Source organism: Betta splendens, chromosome 6 (genome assembly GCF_900634795.4).
Source record: "Betta splendens chromosome 6, fBetSpl5.4, whole genome shotgun sequence".
Classification (NCBI taxonomy): domain Eukaryota; kingdom Metazoa; phylum Chordata; class Actinopteri; order Anabantiformes; family Osphronemidae; genus Betta; species Betta splendens.
This window is the reverse complement of record NC_040886.2, coordinates 4275444-4294300: the sequence shown is the minus strand read 5'-3', so window position 1 is coordinate 4294300 and position 18857 is coordinate 4275444. Positions and strand designations below refer to the sequence as shown.

General features: G+C 42.0%; 1 protein-coding gene across 2 annotated transcripts in view; it reads right to left on the bottom strand.

Annotated features, from left to right (window-relative positions):
- The window catches only part of LOC114857212 (spondin-1-like), a 125124-nt gene extending 118944 nt beyond the window's left edge, over positions 1 to 6180 (bottom strand). Inside the window, exons 1-2 of one of the 2 annotated variants that reach the window (XM_029153463.3) lie at positions 5562 to 6180; positions 4974 to 5080 (exon numbers count right to left, since the gene is read on the bottom strand). In XM_029153463.3, coding sequence (XP_029009296.1) covers positions 4974 to 5080; positions 5562 to 5787 — 333 coding nt within the window. In that variant the 5' untranslated portion in view covers positions 5788 to 6180. The remainder of the gene's footprint in view (positions 1 to 4973; positions 5081 to 5561) is intronic. The other variant, XM_029153462.3, reaches the window with a different exon arrangement.
- Between the last annotated feature and the right edge of the window lie 12677 nt (positions 6181 to 18857).

Sequence of the window (18857 nt, the reverse complement as noted above, 5' to 3'; positions counted from 1 at the left end):
ACTGTTTTAGGCCGGAGCTGGTGAGCTACTGTTCTGGTGGCTTGGTAGCTCAGTTGGTAGAGTGTAGAGGTCCCAGGTTCAAATCCCACCAGAGCTCAAAGTGTTTCCTTGAGTAAGATAGAGGTTAACTTTTTAATGTGGGATCAATAAAATTTAATTAATTTTTCTGAGCTTTTTTGTACTCATACAGTAGCAACAAAAAGATTTAATTAGCAACATTACCACTGTAGCCATTTAACTTCACTAAAGACATTACTGTACTTTAAAGTTAGGGCCCAAAGTAAACCAAAAACTACTGTATGGCATGTTAATGATTGATATGATTTAAATGTGTGTGTGCACGTGCGCGTCTGTTATATTCCTGTTTCTTGAGAACTCCCTTTGTTTAGGCTCTCATCAAGGAAAAAGAACATGAGTAAACCAGATGGGCTCCTGCTCAGACCAAGGCTGAGTCATAAAGCTGTTGAGACTAAAGCAGCCTTCCTTACTTTTGGCTTCTAAACACACAAAAAAAAATTAATGATACAATTTTTATACACCCAATGACAATGTTTGTAATGTAATATAAATTCTATAAGAATGAGCCCATTTCTATCCCTGATGTTGACATGTTAACAAGCCAATTATACTGACATGAATCATTAATGAGCCAGAGGCCTGCTGCTATCATGCACCTAAGTGTTTACAACAACACAGGTAAATATTTGGGATATACTGCAGTCTTAATAAACTTGTCACATTATTGTATCTCAATGATGAGCGAGAATGTGTTTTCCATTTAGTCCCAGATACAGTTCATTCAACAAGGAAGTATGGAAAAGCCTTAATCAAAACCCTCGAGTGGCAGAGTGTCGCAATTGTGACCCGACTCACAGTCTTGATGCATTATGCATGTAATAAGCACAATCAGTGCAGGAACACAGCTTTATATGCAAACCTCAAGCGTCTGAACAAACCATCTTATCAGGCCTAATAAATAAAGTGCAAACTTACTGGTATTGCTGGAAGTTCCTTCAAGTAAACACGAACGCGGTCGTCCTTGTAAACTTAGGTTAATCAGAAAATGATGGAGGGTTGGAAGACTCCTCTCATGCATCTGTCTTTGTGTGCTCAGAGGAAATAATTGCTGTAGGATTACATTGCAGTGCGATTAGACCACGTATCAGGTCACCATCATCCCCGGCCTCCACACGTCCCACATTTACACATTCCCTCAGCTTACGTAGCCTACTCAAACTTCAACCTGTGACTTAGCCGTAGTACTTTAAACTGATTGGGTTTCTTTATCCCCAGCTCAACTCACAACCCTTGATAATCTTTGCAGAAAAAAAGAAGATAATATCTCATGCCTGCTCATCTCTCTCGTACCCAAACAAACTCCATTGTCTCCCTGAGCAATCACATATAGCTGGCCTAGATAAATATGACCCATGTCCCTCATTAATGCAAGTGAGGCTGGGAAAAACACACATGCAGACCGACATGTATACCCACATGCCCATTTGGTGCATTTGTAAGCATAGGGAGACAGCTGCAGGAGCCTCTCACACGCACTCAGTTCCACAATCACAGATATACTCTCCAAGTTGTGACACATTAGGGCAGGGGTCCTTTGGTGGTAGTAACGGAAAAAAAGTGCAGATTATTGTTTAAGGGGAAAGAAAACAATGAGCGGTGACTCTCGATAGTGCTGTTTGAGTGGAGCAGCAGACAGGCACATTCCAGGACAGCTGCCAGAAGCAACCACGCACCAGAAAGCCAAGGGACAGAGCTTCTGTTCGGAGAACCACAACTGTGATAAATTGGCTCCTCTGCACAACAATATGATCATGACACTGCAAATCTGGCCACATACATAACTTGTAGAAAATAAACTGCCAGGAATATTGTAGAAACTTTATTTTACATAAGAATTATTATTTAAACGTGTCTGATGAAAAAGAATTTAGATAATAAAGCAGACTCACTGTCATGCTGCACCTTCTCTTATCAACTAATAAAACTAGGACATAGAGGATGGTGTATTTAATCAATATGAAGCTCAATTGCGTTACAAAATAAAATCTTTTGTACACTCAACTTTTCAGAACGTTTTGGAACTAAATGCACTCTTTTAACACTTGACAGCGTTCTGACAACAGCTTATCTTCTCAGGCCTTAATCCTTTTACCATGTGCATGAGGGTGTCAATAACAACTGTAAATTACGCCACAAAGAAAAATGTCTGATAGATGCGCCAATATGTATTAAACAGATTGCAAAGCCAGATTGTTAAATTTAATTTGATTCAAGCTCAGTCCACATTGTTCCAGTCTCTGCCTGCTGGCTGCTCCGCGGTCTCAGACTCACTCCAAACTCAGCTGGGACTGTGAGGTTGAAACCGAGAGCTGTTTATTGTGCAAGGAGCAGAAATCAAAAAGAGCAGAGTGCAAAACACTGAAGTTGTGCCTGAGTTACTGGTGATCCTTTACTTCAAAGGAAGATTATGTATTTGGTACTATATTCATTATAATATGCATTATATGCCTGCAATTACCTTAGGATATAGCCTACTGTAGATATACACAATAGTAGCAATGTGGATTTAATGTAATGTAATTGTGAGCAGCAGGTCAGGACCTCTGATAACTAGTGCAATATTATATATTTGTTGTTTTTAAAAAATCATCTAAAGATGCAATGAAAATGCAAAGAATTATATTATTATAATTAATATTATTAGCAAACCAGCAGCAGTGGGAATTAATTGTGATTTTCACAGGCTACATAACGTTCTAACAAGCCAGCAGGATCTTCCCCGTGAGCTGCAGCTCAGCGTGTGTGGAGCATGGAGGGAGAGCGAGTCTGAACGCTGTCAGCAGGCAGCGCATATAGCCACCGTTTGCCCCGAGGGGATGAATGTATGTCGGTCAGTCTCTTACTGCACTCTGTGTGAGCGTGTTCACCAGTGTACACGCAACTTGTATCAAACTTGCACAAGCAGTACAATGTATTAACACATTTACTGGAAACACTACAATAAAATCATTATTAAAAGTTTCATACACAATTAATTTAATTTGTGATTAATTTATTATTTTGTTTTTGTTGTATTATTCACAATTCAGGGTGTAAAAAATACAAAAATGTATTATTTTGAATTTGAGAAAGTTGAGAGTGGACCTACAGGCAATGCTGAGTAGATGCCAGGGCCAAATCAAAGTGGACACATTTTTTTTTAATTACCTTTTTTTTTATTCTGTCCTTCTTTACTTCTGCAACAGAGAAATTTGCCAGTGTGGGACAAATAAAGCTTATCTTATCTTAATACTATCAGCAGGGGCATTTTTAGAAAGTCAGGACAGGTCAAACAGTGTGTCTTCAAAGGCTGCTTTGAAGACACACTGTTTTACAGTGAAGGTAGGTATAAGGAGTTACAGTAGCAAATGCAATACTGTAAGTCAATTACTGTCCTAAATTACTCAAATATTACATTATCTGTTTCTACTTACTACATACAAAAACCTTCATCCAAATTTGCAGAAAGGCAGTTTCAGATACAAGCAGCTCCAGAGTACATTACATTACAAGCATTTAATAGTAATAATTAATTTTAAGGTATCTTTTAGTAAATAATAAATAAAAAGTTAAGTTGTGATTTTAAAATAATGACACAAATCTGTACATGTTTAGGATTATAAGTAAAAACACAAGACAACTCACACCTCTCCAAATGATTACAGGCTTTCATTTTTCAGCAAGATTATTTATACTGATAATAGGAGTTTTGTTATTACATGAATCACACAGTTGTTGCATTAAAAATTAACTTAAACTAACTAGTTTATTTGCATTGATTCTATTCTTTGACTTTCTCAACACACTCTCTTCATGTTTCTCCAACCTGTAGAGCAGCAGAACTACATTAAACTAACTGCAGGATGCATTTGGGGCATTTTAATTAGGATCAAAGGAATTTGCCCCAGCCTTGAATTCACTCATTAAACTGCTTACATTTGTCACAATCCCTGTGAATCCACTCTCATCAGTATCACATTTCTGTCCAGTATCATCTATAAAAGTCAATGGATTAATTTTGTTCAATTATCCCTTTTTAATTGGTTAACAGGCGGCAATGTGGCATAAAGAATGCAAAAGGTCAAGATGATGGAGACTTTTAGAGTGCCCTCTGGTGGGAATAAAGGCAACCCGCTTTAAAGGGTCTGTTTGCAGCCTTTCCATCGTTTTTTCTTTATAAACATGTACAGAATTTTAAATTTTACCACATGATTGAAGCGTAAAGGTGCTGGCAGGCTCGTCAAACAGTCTGCACATTACTGCAAACTTTAGGAAAAATTATCAGTTTCAAATTCAAAGTAAAATAGCCTCTCTTCCACGTATTGATGCACAGAGGCAGCCAGCTGCTCTGTTTGGTAAGGATCTGCTTAGGATTTGTATGTGGAAACTAAGGCTGTTTACACCAAGGAGGAGGCAATTGAGCAAGTCTGGCTCTCTCCTCAGGAGCTCGCTGTAACTCAGTGGGAGTTGTGTTACTGCAGAACCAAACATCTCATATCTAGCTTCTGTTTTCTCTCCAAGTCTTTCTGTTTATCTCGTTTCTCTTTGTCCTCCTTTGCCTTCTGCTTCCCTCTTTCATTTTTTTCACTGGAGGAAGTATCTGCTTCTTAGCAGGAAGGGTGTCGTGCGTGTTTCAACCAGGAAACCCTGCACCAAAGAGGCGACTAAGAATCCAGTTCCTCTGCCACAACAGGAGAACTGTGTTGCCCTCCTTCATTCAGGGGAGCTGTGTTGCATCTGTCAGCAACACCTCCTTTAACCTCCGTATCAGAAAACAGTGGGGAGCCGCGAAGTCAGTTCCCATGAGCATTAAAACATGCAAATGAGTTCATCCTTTGCGAACGTTACCGGAATGCTCAGTGCACGTTCAGTATGCAGAGGTCCTTTCCTCTCACTTAACACCTGCCTATCCTTACCTGGAACTGTCCAGTGTAGTCATCGTCTGTTGTACCCTCTCTGCCCTCTTTTAGTGCAATGAGCGTGAAGCCTCTGAAGTAAGAAGGGCTGGTTGCCAGGAGAACCACTGCAAAGGAGAAGAGACGTGTGTTAACTTCAATATTTTTAAGTAAACTTATTTGCTATGACTTGAGGCTAATGGTCTTTAGTAAATTGTTAAATGTGCCTTCACAGTCATAACATTGAATGACAATGAGATTATTTCTATGTGCAGAGTTAAAGACAACTAAAGACCCAGCATCCTCCCGTTCAATTTCAGTTTTTATAACTAAACTTTGGTTTTAAAAAGTTTGGTTTACATTGAAAAAAAAGTTGAAAAAAAAATTGTTGTCTGTGGTGTGTGTGTCTGGAAGAGTAAGGAAGTGACTGTTATTATAGCAGTGGACTTACTTAACCTCTCTCCCTGCAGGAGAGTAGATTAAAGAGTCCGTCCTTCAGGCTGCAATTTCCGCAGTTAAAGTGTTTAGTTCATTTTTTCCCTCAACTTAACGCTGGTACATCTGCTTAACCCCTTTACAAACACAATCCTCCAAACAAACCAAGTCTACCTCTGTAGGTTTTTCCAGGTTCGTATGTTTCCGGGTCTCCGTCCACTCGGAGTCTGAACTCATGATGTCCATCCTTCCGGGTCCCTTGGGTCTGCGCCCGGAGGATTCGTCCGCAGTATCCGTCTGATCTGCCTCCGGAGGGCTCCTCGAAGAAAGCGACAGCATTACGTACAAACCCCGAGACGAAGTAGTACTGCAAAAGCAGTATATGCAAATACATTCCCATTTCGGATGTACACTCCGGGATTATGAGTACAGCGGATGTTCAATCAAAAATAAAAAAGCCCAGCAGTGGGACGGTGACCAGGTGTTCCGCTCCTTCCACGCTCAGTCCCACCAAAGTACAGTGGCTTCACAGTCGATGGTAAAGGTGGAGACAAGGAGAAAGAGGTGAGTCCATTCTGAAGTGGAAAGAGCGCGTCTGGGTGCGCACACGGAGCGGAGGAAAGGGCTCCGTCTGTCGGGAGCGAGCGTGGCAGCGACGGGGGGCGGTCGGACAGCTCAACCGAGTGAGTGCTAGTGGAAGCAGATGTCTCTTTAAGTCGAAGCGAGGGTTCAAAGTGGAGCTCCGCACCTTAATATGAGCCATCCCACCCTTAACGCAATCTCTCCCTCTTTCTCTCTCTCTTTCTCGCTCGCTCTCACCCGCGCACACGTAGCTGCTTATGTTCTGCCTACTGATGGGTTTGTTGGGCTGCTGTATAGTTATCTAAGGTCTTACTTTGTAACGTGCCTTGAGATGAATTCATTGTCAATTGTTGCCTTAAAAATAAAATCACATTTCACTGAAATTGGTAAAACTCTATTGGAGCTGGTGGATATGATCAAGTCTTTAAAACATTATGCATACATACAAACATACAGTACAGTACATACTCTCATAATATCATCAATCCACAGTGACCCAGATAGTTTCATAGAAACTGCAGCCTGAAGTGTTTGGCAAGCACATGTTTAAAGTTGTGTTTGCTAAAAACATGTTAAACGCTTTGCAGTTACAAAACAGAACACGTGAGCCGAGACAAACAGTCAGGGGGCAGGACAACCATTCCATGAATTGGATTATGTGCTAACATGAAAAATGCTCTGAACATTCATTCTATTAACCAGCAACTGGACTTGATCATTTTCTTTGTGTGTTGCATATGTTTGGATTTATGTGTGTCTGGCATGTGAAGCACGCCCTCAGCTTTCCACAGATGCCCTCACGCACTGTAACCCTTCATAAACGTTTTTACTAGACATACGCTCTTACATACTGAAGGAAAGGAGTGCGTCATGAGCAGCAGGTGTCACCAGACTGTCTTGTCGCTTTCAGGTCTTCTTTGCCTACTAAGTAAATATTTGACTCTCATCACTGTACTCCTCTAAATTTCCTCTTTGTGTTTTGTTATAGTTTATAGAAAGCATGAGGCATTATGGGAAGGCAAGTGTTAAAAGTCTAATAATAAACGTGAAGTCTGAATTCAAGGAAAACTGCTGAAGAAGATATTATTATTTTTATTTTACTTAGTGTGTGTTTATGACATTTAGTCGTTTATTCAGCCATTTAGAGACATGCACAACTTTGGCATTTTAAAAAGCCATATTTGCCTGTACTGTACAGTACAGTATGTCAGTGTGATGAATCCCATCTGGAGTGACTCTGCACCATACTGTAAACTCTCCAACGGATGGCTGCCATCTGGCGTATATCCTTGACCAAGACGTAGAGTCAGAAACAAACTGACCTTTTACTGTGAAAACATTTGAGAAATTAGCAGTAGTGTGAGATCTCCAAGCTTGCATTTCTATGCACATCTTCTGGCTCAATCCAGCTATCAGTTATTTACCAGGGGACATGTTTACTGTGTGTAGGCTGTTTACAAGAGTGTCCGTATCAAACAGAGGTCTGACGAGAAACAAGTGAAATGCACCCCACAACTTTATAGTCACTCTAATAGTGACTTTGTCTTTACTGAACTTAAATACGACTTTCATGGAGGTAACACTGTTTTGATGCAGGAACCACCACCCAAAAGAAAAAAAAATTCACAGACTTTACTGCGTGAAAGTCATTTCCTCTACTGGACTACAGGGATTCCAAAGCAGGTGTGTTTTAGAATTTCTAATTATTTTACAAGGCTTTTTTTAAATTTTCTCATGTGAGACATATGCTTCATTTAGGTTCCTATATTCTGTCTCCATTAATGAAAACGGTATTAAAGAATGCATTGTTGAATGTTTTAGTCTCTGACAATACATTAGCAACTTCCCAAGTAAATGTACGCAGTTAACACTAATAAGTTTAATCATAATGCTAACTATAGTGTAGCAAATTCAAAAACACTTTGGCAGCACAGAGGTTGTGTCATATCTAATTATAACAAGACTGCCAGACCTTTGGATTCCACCTGCCAGACCTTTGGATTTGAAATAAATAAAACTCAATGCAGCTCTTACTGCAATTATCCAATATATTGACTTCCCAAAGTCATGTAAATACCTCTAACAATAAATGCCTTACATTAGCAGTATATGTGCCAGCAGTGCTATTTTGCATACCAGTTCACTAACAGGGCTTTAAATGTGACAGAACTGTTTTTTTTTTGTTTTTTTTGTTTGTGATTTTGTTATTATAAACTCCGGGGCTGGAAATGAATTTCAAACATTTGTAGTGAAAAACAAGTATTAATGGTTTTGTTTTCAAGAATGTGAATTGTTTTACATAGCCACACTGTCACTGGTTGGTTTATACTGTAATAACAATAATAATAATAATAAGTATTGCACACAACTGCAAGGCAATTATCATTCACATAGGGTATTGCTGGACACATTCCGCATTCATAATGTACCTGTTTATTGCAATCTGAAACATCAACATTTATGCCTTACTTTGAAAGGCATGTCAATAAAATGTCTTTATTTTCCCACTCAAAGTCATACAAAAGTTATATGACTTCTTAGTGATTACTCACTGGCTCTGCAGCCTATAGGTCACATCAGCTACCTTTGAAAGTAGTGTAAGAATTAAATTTGACTTTTCCAGAGACTTCCCCAATGTGATATTGAATATAGACTTTCCATGTTATCCATTTAACAGCATAGGGATTGGAGCCAGATAGCAATCAGAGACAAATGAGATCTATAAATCAAATCAAAGCGCTTGATGAAATCTCCTGTATCTAAAACTGAAAGCATATTGGTCTGTCTTAAATTAAATGGTCACTGGCAGACCTCAATAGTTAAATAAAATGTAACCTTTTGGTTTTAAAGCTAAGCAACAAAGGTAGTTAGTTACCTTGCATCACAGCTCTCATCGGGCATTTAATCGTGTCTTTGTAATAGACTAAACACAGAAGTGCAGTCACACAGACACACACACGCACGCACAGACACACACACGTACAAATAAAAACAAACACAATCAGACATCAAGCATATGTTATGACACCCTCTGGTTGCTGATCGGGCCTGCGGCCAACCCCCCTCGGTGATGTTGGTGGGAGGGGCTGCCCAGGTTGCAGTCTTTATTGGGCTTTGGGTTGGGGCTGGACCTCCCTGCACAGGAGCACAATGTGTGTATTGGTTTGTGTTGAAGACCGCACAGGGTGAGCATAAGCATGCTTGAGTGAGTAAATGTGCAAGTGTGACAGAGGAGGGAGGGAGGGTTCTGGCTGCATTGGTTGTGAAGCCCTGGGTAGTAGCAACTTGGCCCCTTGCTGACTGGGATGGTGAGATTGGTAGCAGGGCTAGTCAGGAACCTGGATCTGCAGACCCCTGTGCCTTGTTTCCCTACTACATCATCCAACACTCATCCACTTAGGTCTGTGAGGGGCGTCCTTCTAATGGAGGGACTGGGGAGATACTGGAAAGTGGTCTCACCCACCAGCCCTCTCCAAGTAATATGTCCCTCAGCTTTAGCTGCATTAGCCATATACTCTCATCCAAGACTCTGGAGGCTGCCTCCCTAGGGGACCATTGAATAGGGCCTTCTCTTATGTGGTTCTGTCTGCTGGGCTCCTCTGTGAACTGACGGTTTTCTAGGGTTCCTTACACCTAAGCACATACACATACATTTCAGGCCAAGGGGTTGGCTCTTTTACTGGGGCCTGGAGGTGGGGGCCAGCTGTGTCCTCACCCACCAACCCTGATGAAGAGAATCATCACCCAGTTTTAACTACACAACAGACATCTAGGGCAGGGGGCGCTGTCCAGGAGACACACAGTCACATTCAAGCTGGGCTGCATGGCCCTGGGGTGCCTCTCCTGCTGTCCCCTGTTTCTTCCTGGTAGGGGAGGTAGGAAGGGGCACAGCTCAAGAGGTGCTGCGGACCCTGCCTAGGGCTGCGTGGGCAGCGAACCAGAGACCTACCCTCCCCATAAATGAGAATAAGTGAATTATGTGAGTGTGAGAATATATTTGAGAGTATATGGGTTCACGTACTACTAAGTTGTTTGTAGAAGTATATTTGGTAGTGTGTGTGTGGGGGTGGGGGGGGGGGGTGTCTTGTCCTCTGCTCAACGTGGTACTGGGGGATACGGTCAGGCTGCATATGTATGTATGTAAATGAATGTATTTCTGCATGTGGGTATGCACACACCTTACATCATTATAATGTAGGTATTAATATTAATTTGACAGCTAAATATAGTGTAGCGGCTATTTAATCCTAAATTTGTCTGCCTAAGATATGTCCTTATTAATTTATTTTTTGTGCCTATTGTTTACTTGGGCTGTTGATCAATACTGGCCTAAGATACACTTCTCAACCAATCAGAGCCTTTGGGGGCTGTCTGAAGAATGCTTCTGATTTTAATGCGTTAATCGAAATTTGTCGCAGAAAACTCATGTAGTTAAAGGATTTTAATCGTTACCCAGAACTAATGTCCTTAAAACAAGTCAGAATGAGGCTCAGTAGTGTGTGTGGCTCCAGGTACCTGTATGACCTTACAACGGGCATGCTCCTGATGAGGCGACGGATGGTCTCATGAGGAATCTCCTCCTAGACCTGGACTAAAGCATCCACCAACTCCTGGACAGTCTGTGGTGCAATCTGGAGTCGGTGGATGTAGCAGTGGTCCCAGATATGCTGAATTGGCTCAACAGGCTGTCTTTGGTGAGCACATGGAGGTGTGACCCTCCAAAAAATGCAACCCCACACCATTACTGACCCACTGCCAAACCGGCTTGAGGATGTTGCAGGCAGCAGAACGTTCTCAATGGTGTCTCCAGAACCTCTCACTTTTCTCAGTGTGTCAGGTTTGGCTGTCGGCTTGACAGAGCGGACCCACATGCACGGCACAGATACCAGCAGGCTCTTGAAACAGAGTCTTTTATTGTGCACGGTCTTGATACAGGTACAGCACTGTGTGGTGACTTACGTATAGAAAACCTCGGTGATGGAGAGTAGGCAAAAACGGTGGTCAGTCAGGCAGGCAAGGTCGGCAACGATGAAATTTAGCATTCAGTACAAGAGGACTAGGCGGAGTCGGTGTCGGTTAACAAGCAGTGGTCGATAACAGGCAAGTTCGGCTGAAGTACAAAAAGGGCTAGGCTAGAGGCAAGGCCAGGAACAGAACAGAACTGGTAACTAGACTGGATCACGAATTGCTGGAAAGCAGAACTGAATCAACAACAATCTGGCAAGTGGCAGAGGTGAGTATTGTTCAATTCAATTCAATTCAATTCAATTCAATTCAATTCAATTCAATTCAATTCAATTCAATTCAATTCAATTCAATTCAATTCAATTCAATTTTATTTATATAACAAAAATCACCACAGGGTTATCTCAAGACACTTTACAAAGTAAGGTTTAAGACCTTACACAACTAAACCTAAAAGATCCCACATACAGCAAGCCTTTAATTTGACAACAGGGGAGAGGAGAAACTCTAAAAAAAAAGTTGGGGTGAGGGGATAGAGAGAGAGACAGGCAACAACAGAGCACAGGCAGGATGGTTGGACCAGGGACTGGATACAGGCAGGATGGTTTGACCCACAGCTACCCATCACAGACACAAGGCTGTAGCGGATTCAAATTATTAATAGTTTGATATTAATGCAAAACATTAATATCAAACTATTAATAATTTGAATCCGCTACATATTATTGGTGCCGTCCGCGTGAGGCGCTATTTCATACCTTTGCTTGTCTGAGAACGTTGCGAACCATAGTTCGGTTGAATAGAATCAGTTGTTGGTGCAATTCTTGTTTGACTTTCGAAAAAGCTTGAACTGAAGCTTAGTTGGTTTACAATAAAACGAGTGGACACGGCCGTGCGCTGTGGAGTGTTGTTGTTTAAGTCCGCGCCGCGCAAGTCCTCCAGCCGAGAGGGGCGCGCAGATAATTAAGCGTTGCTGACGAAGTCAGAAATACGTAGAAGAAGAATATTGTTTTGATTGAAGCGTGTTTGCAAACATTGTTATAACTGAGCGTCGCCGTACGCTTGTGTGAAATTAAAGGCCTTGTTGGCAAGTTCCTTGGTTGCTGCGTGTTCCAGAACTACGGGCTGCGCCCTGGATTAAGTCGATTCTCTGCGTGTTCCAGTTAATTCACCTCTGATCCAGACCTTCCCTTTAGAGCAGCTGGACTAGCTACCCAGCTCCCTATAAACTGTTCAAATAAACCGTTTGACAGGGGAAGAGTGACGTTTATTGCGCATTATCTTGGTGAGTCATACGGACTCCTTATTGTTACTGGAGAAAACCGGTTAAATAGTGAAAACGTTGAAGTCACTGTGCAATGCCAAGTGGGAAATAAATGATCCGAAGTTGTTAAGACTTGATACTGTTGAGTTCAAACGTTGAACTGTCGCTAGGCCTTGGAGCCCAAAGCGTGTAGCCGCCGTGCTAATTTAAGTGTATGAACTAAGTGCTCTGACCTGCAGCCAGAGCGCAACTGACCTAAAACTTTACCTGCAGCGAGCGCCTTTCAAGGGGCGTGCCCAAAAGTTGTCGGTGCTGACGTCACCGTCTTACAGCGCCTCCCAGTCGAGAGCGCCCTGTCGTCCTTAAACGGAATTAAAATCCGAGTGATACTCTCTGCCTCCACCCAGTGGCCGATTTGGTTAACTGAGTCAGAAAGCAGGAATTCCAGCAGAGCAGGCCCAGTGCATCTCATAGTTGGACCTAAATAGCCTTAATTGTTAACAAACGTTGTTTTGCTTATGACTAGTCACGATTAATCCTATTTACTCACTTTGGATTGAATCATACATTGTATGACTTTAATGAGTTTTTTTTTAAAGTTAAAATTAATGCATAGGTAACTGCTGATCTTTGAATATAGACTGCAATTACTTTGATATTGCAAACTATTATTGATTTTTTTTTGAGTGGGCTAAATTACCTTTGCGTTTTTAGCTTTTAGCTTATTCTATTTGATTGATTTTTACCTGTTATCTTTGATTGCCATATGGTGTATAATTTTTTTTTTTAGGAATAACTTCCATAAAAACAATTTAATTCCTTTGATCTACTATAGTTAAAGAAACGAATTTAAATAATTGATGAGGTGCCTCCTCACCTGTATAAAGATACAATAAGGAAGAAGTAAACTTTTGTGATTAATTGAGAACCACTAAATTCTAGGGAACTGCTGACCAACCTCAGTAACCAAAACACTGGTAAGATGGAGCCAACCAATGAGTTGAAAAACCCTAATACCAGCGCGTCCAATGACCCTAGAATAGATATCTGGGTCGCCACGGAAGAAGCATTAAATGAGCTGACCCAAGCTTTTGTTCCTGGATACATGACAGAAATCCAGGGATCCACGGTGAAGGAACTTGACAACCTGACTTCACTGCTGACGCCCTAACCCAGTCCTTGAACGAAAAGGACAAGATGACAATGCTGGAACGGATGATCATGATAATGTCCATACAGTTAAAACAAACACACCTACTACTAGAGAAGGAACAACAAGTAACCCAACACTTGCGGCGTCAATTGGTTGTTGCTGAAAACAAAACATGCGAAATGAAACGCCTCCAAGAAAAACATGAGAAAGAATTAGCTAAGGATAGAAGAGATCCTGATTATTCTTTTGAAATAGGGAAGACACACACTTCCCATGATGCCTTTTACCAGCAAACAAAAAGGGACGCAATCCCTCCCAAGGAGGAGGAGCCGCCACCTGCCGTGCTCCATTCCTACCTCCCACCTGAACCACTGAGAGCACAATACTCCCACAGAAGCTCCTCACCAGTGGTTGCAAACGCATTGCCTTTTTCCCCTCTAGGTCAAAACACATCACAAAGACCTTCTATGAGAGATTTAGATAAAATAGCACGCAACATCATGCGCTTTGATCCCAGTCCTGGTGGTTCTCATGATACCACTGGCTACTTAAAGGACATCAGCTTTTACCTGCAAAGGTACCCACAGTCTACAAACCATGATAAGTTATATCTTATCAAATTAACTTCGAGTCGTGATGTTAGCAATTTCATTGAACGACAACCCAGCATAATCCGAGATGATTATGACCTGCTATGCGATGCTCTAGAGCGGGAATACAGTGATACTGTCTCCCAATCTGGACTTATTGCAGCTATTGCTATTAAGCAAGCCCGACATGAAGATCCTCAGGCGTACTACCGACGCCTTCTTCGAGCCTACTTCGGCTCTAGAAATTAACCAGGAATGGAGGAAGACCTGAACTTCAAAACACTTTTTATCAAAAACCTCCATCCTGCTACTAACAGTCATCTTGGCATTTCAGCAAATCCACGCAACTCCACCAGCCAACACCTACGTGAACTGGCATCGTTGGGGTTTGCAAAACATAAAGAGATTAATCCAAAGAATCCTGAGCCGAGTACTGTGTTCAACATTGACACCAAACATTTGCCTCTGAGATTAGAAGGAGCCTATGATGGTGGCTCAAAGGACACCGAAAGAACTCCCTGGAGATCTCATCGACCTCAAGATAGAGAACCATACAGGTTTCAGAAAACTAACCCATGGCGTAGCCATTCCAAGTCATCTTGGTCTGACAAAAGGCCAAATTCTATAAGGTATGAAAGGGAACATACTTCCCCTGCTTCCTTGGAAGATCAACCTAAACCTCAGCACGGAAGTGACTTCCGAATGCAAAGGGGGGACATAGGTGAACAACCACACGCACAGAACAGTTACCATCGAGTTTACATATCTCCTGGTCCTCCTTGGCGCAAATCCTCTAAGAAGGAGAATAGAAATGGTTATGTGGAGAACAGAAATACCCCACATGAGCCCCACTTTGACGCCTCGGGCCTCAATGAAAAGGACTTGGAGACACTTGAACAAGTTGCCCAAGACCTCAGAGAGAAAAAGAATAGGAAAGCCGATGTTTTGTCACTGACAGCTGTACAGCCAGATCCTTAGCTAGATCTGATTATTCAGAAAGAACTTCCACTAAGCCCTACAGGGACTGGGCCACTCACACATTCCAGCCCAAACACCACAGGTGTGGCTGAGAAACCAGAGTCTTCCAGTCCAGTCTTGGTAGTTCAGCTGGACTCTAATGAGTCACCCAAAGATGATGATCCGCTCATTCCAGGTGACCCGCCCTCCTTACAATTTCTTGGGAACATCACTAAAAAGGGGGTTGCACGAAAACCTCACTTAGCAGTCACTCTGGAAAACACCTTCAAACGGGAGGCTCTTCTTGACACAGCTTCAGACATCACTTTAATATCTACTGCACTGCTCAACAAACTGACATCAATGATGCAGCAAACAGGCAAACCGCTTACACTGCATCCATGCTCCCTGAAGATTCAACCTTACGCCCCTACAGGGACCATTCTTACAGCCATGGCTTTGCTCCATATGTCTATTGGTCCAATGAAGTTTGTTCATCCAGTATACGTGTCATCCCTGGAAACGGTTCCTCTATTGATAGGCCAAGACCTACTCAACCGCTTGGAACCAGTAATAGACCTCAAGCATTTCAGAATCTGGGCACAAGTCCGTGACCCTGTGCCCCTCCTGCACAACCAGCCCACAGAGGTCCAATGCTGCACCCTTACCGCTGTGGCGCCCTCCGACCCCACTAATCAGGCTGATACATGGACCAAACAAGGCGCCATCCTAGGCCTGCCTGGACATTCGATCCAGAACTGGTTGGAACAATTTTACGGCATTTGCAAGTCATTGTGCTTTATCATGTGCCTACTATCGTATGGCTCCGACGCCCTCACTCTCTTTTGGTCGTGGTGCCTCATAGCCACAGGGGGGTAATGATGACGTAGGCCCATGACCCTTCACGCGCAAAACACAGATGAATCAAAACTACACGCAACACTCTTCAACAAGTGGCATACAGGCCACATAGGAAGAAAGATTTAACAGATTATAACCAAAAAACTTCCCACCAAAAGTTCCCGAGTGGGGGACGAGCCCACTAAAGGACCCAAAATAACTCATTAGCGGTCATTGTGTTGTTTTGTTGTTTGATTTTGTGAACTATTCACTAAGTGGGGGACACGCAGACAATCCATCAAAGTTGATTAAAGGATGATAATGATATGACATGCTACCATCTTTGATCTGAACAATATGAACAATGTTGAAATTTCTGACTTCCTCAGTAAACACGTGCTGGAGCTGGATGAAAGTACTCTTACTAGAATTGAATACGAAGGCGCTCAGACCATTGATGTAGCTCCCATTGACAATGTACTGAAAGAGATTGCCTCCCAGGAAGCAACTCCAATTAGGCCCCTGACCCACGCCTGGTCTACTGCCGATACTGTTCTAGTTGTGGCCGTAAGCTTAGGTTACCTGCTGACGTTCGGAATAGCCTATCTCTACCTTCGTCACACCCGAAAGCTCAAAGAAGACATTGCTCAATGCACCACTCGCTTAAGTAATATGGTGAAGAAGAAAAGAACCCAGGAAGGTGACGATGACACAGAACCAGAACCCTCCGAGCTTATAGAGTTAGAACTCTAGAGACCTAAAAGAAAGTTTCTTTCCCTTCTCCTCCTTTTCTTTCTTAAACTTCTCTCCTCCCACCTGTATACACACATACATATAGGTAACAAAGGAACCCACCTTAGTCAGTAGGAACCTGACTAATTGATTATAGCATGTAATGGCAGATTTGTTTGTTTTACTAGACCTAATGTTATTTTTTTTCTTTACTAGGCTTATTTGTTGGCCCTCTTTTGCCAGATATTTTTTCCTTTTGATTTAGAAGTTTCTTTACTACTAGTTAACTGAAATGTTGCTATGTAACCACCATTGGTTAGAATGTTATTAGTACTGAGTCCCACTCTTTCACGATAGTTCCTTTGACATCCCATAGTTATAGGACAGGTTTTCCCCTTCGATTTTATTATACAAAAAAAAAAGTAGAGAAGCACCAGTCTACTTATGGGATTAGAATGTTCCACAGGTTCCTGTCTGCCATCCGTGGATGCCTGGAAGTACCTCACGATGATCTCCATCTTCATTCGATCAGCGTGAGCTAAGTGGGGGAATAGTAGCAATCCACGTCTGGACTGAGGTAACCTGACCTACATGGGAACTTAACTCCCTCCTTTGAAGAGCCCCTACGTCCCTTTCAGTCCCCAGAGATAAGGGACCCTGAATCTTTCTCCACAACAGGAGACTGGCTTCTATCACCACAGGCACCAATTGACGCCAACATCTCAAAGGTCCATATCAAAGAACCATGAGTCCACTTTGTTGATCTACCTGTAAATCCCTCAGGATTCTACCTCTGCTTATCATGCCAAAAGGACAGGCTGTCACATTTATCACCAAGAAGCTGTCTCCCCCAGAACTGGGACCACCAGCCATAAAATGTGGAATGTGCTCATCAAAGAGAACGAGAGACTTCATTTGGACACAGGTTCTGGTTCAGATGCACCAGAACTTTCAACTTCCATGAAACAGATGTCGTTGTATTCTGTGGACAAAATGTTTTCATTTGATATTAGATTGGTTTCTGTGTGATGTTCAATGCCTGATCTACAGATTTGCCAGGAAATTCCTAAAGTTACAAAGGGACTTCAACTCATCACCCTGCTTTCCTTTGTGTGTAGGCACAAAGTTGAAATAGAGAGACTCACCTTCTTTACTTCTTTTAATTTGTGCAACATACACATGGACTATTTACACCAGCTACAATTCGGTATCCTCATTATTGTATCACATTTTTAAGTGTTACAATTGTTTAATTAGTAATGTCCAGATTAGGTCATTTATAATTTGATTTTGCTTGCATCTATTATTCGTGTATGTTTTAGTGTTTACTGGGTGTTGCATAAGACAAGACCAGGCATCAGGAATAACATTTAATTTGTTACAGCATTGTAAGGGACCACATATAAGACCTTAATATTCTATGCATTTAATATTGCTGTTTAACCATTCTGACTTCTCTGCTTATTTGAGTGTCAAAGTGATCATTACATGTTTATTGTGTTATGGTGTGATGGAACTTTGAGCTTGATGAAAAGAGAAGAGCTTAGTTATCCCAGATTTAGGAGCGATCCAAATCAAATAGTTTGATTCCTGATCAGAAGAGGCGGAACTCTTCACCACTGGTTGAACTAAATTCTCCGCCCTGCAGTGACCACTGCCCCAGAGGTATTTAAACCAGTGACACCCAAGGCAAAACGGACTTCCCTCTATCTTCAAACTTCTTTCACTTTTCCTTTTTGCGTCGCATTACTTTTCTTTAATTTTCCTTTGTTGTAAATTTTGTAAACCTAAGTTAAACTTAGAAACACGAACGAACAACGATTTTTGTAACGTTAGAAAGTCATCAAGAAACTCCGCGAAACTGAAACTATTACAACCAGTCCTTAATTGACTCGCTATTTGTGATCGAACCACTTAAATTAGATTCCAGCCCGTTTGCTTTTTGGGCTAGTTTAAGTAGCGCTGACGCTTGGAAACACCTTGGAATGTCCAGCCTGGCTGACTGTTACTTCGCTGAACCCGAGCCGTCATCATCACCGCGGGCGACGATTCCTGACCCAGAGGCCGTGGCACCTGGACCAGAGAGGGCACGCCTGCTCAACCAACCGGTAACGGGAAACGCTGCACAGCGGCTACATCTCTAAACTAAGGCAAGACAAACATCTCTAATCCTCTGAGAATTCTGGTGTTTCTCAAAGCGCTAAAATTGAACATTCCAAATTGATTAGTTATCCTTAGATTTGAATTAGTTAGAGACAAATACTCTTTTCTCTTGATCAAAGCCATCACACACTCAGGTCTTGACCATTCTTTGGGTCTTCACTCATTGATTCATTCACTGTTCATCATCTCATTCTGATCGTTCTCTCATTTTCTATTCTGTTTAT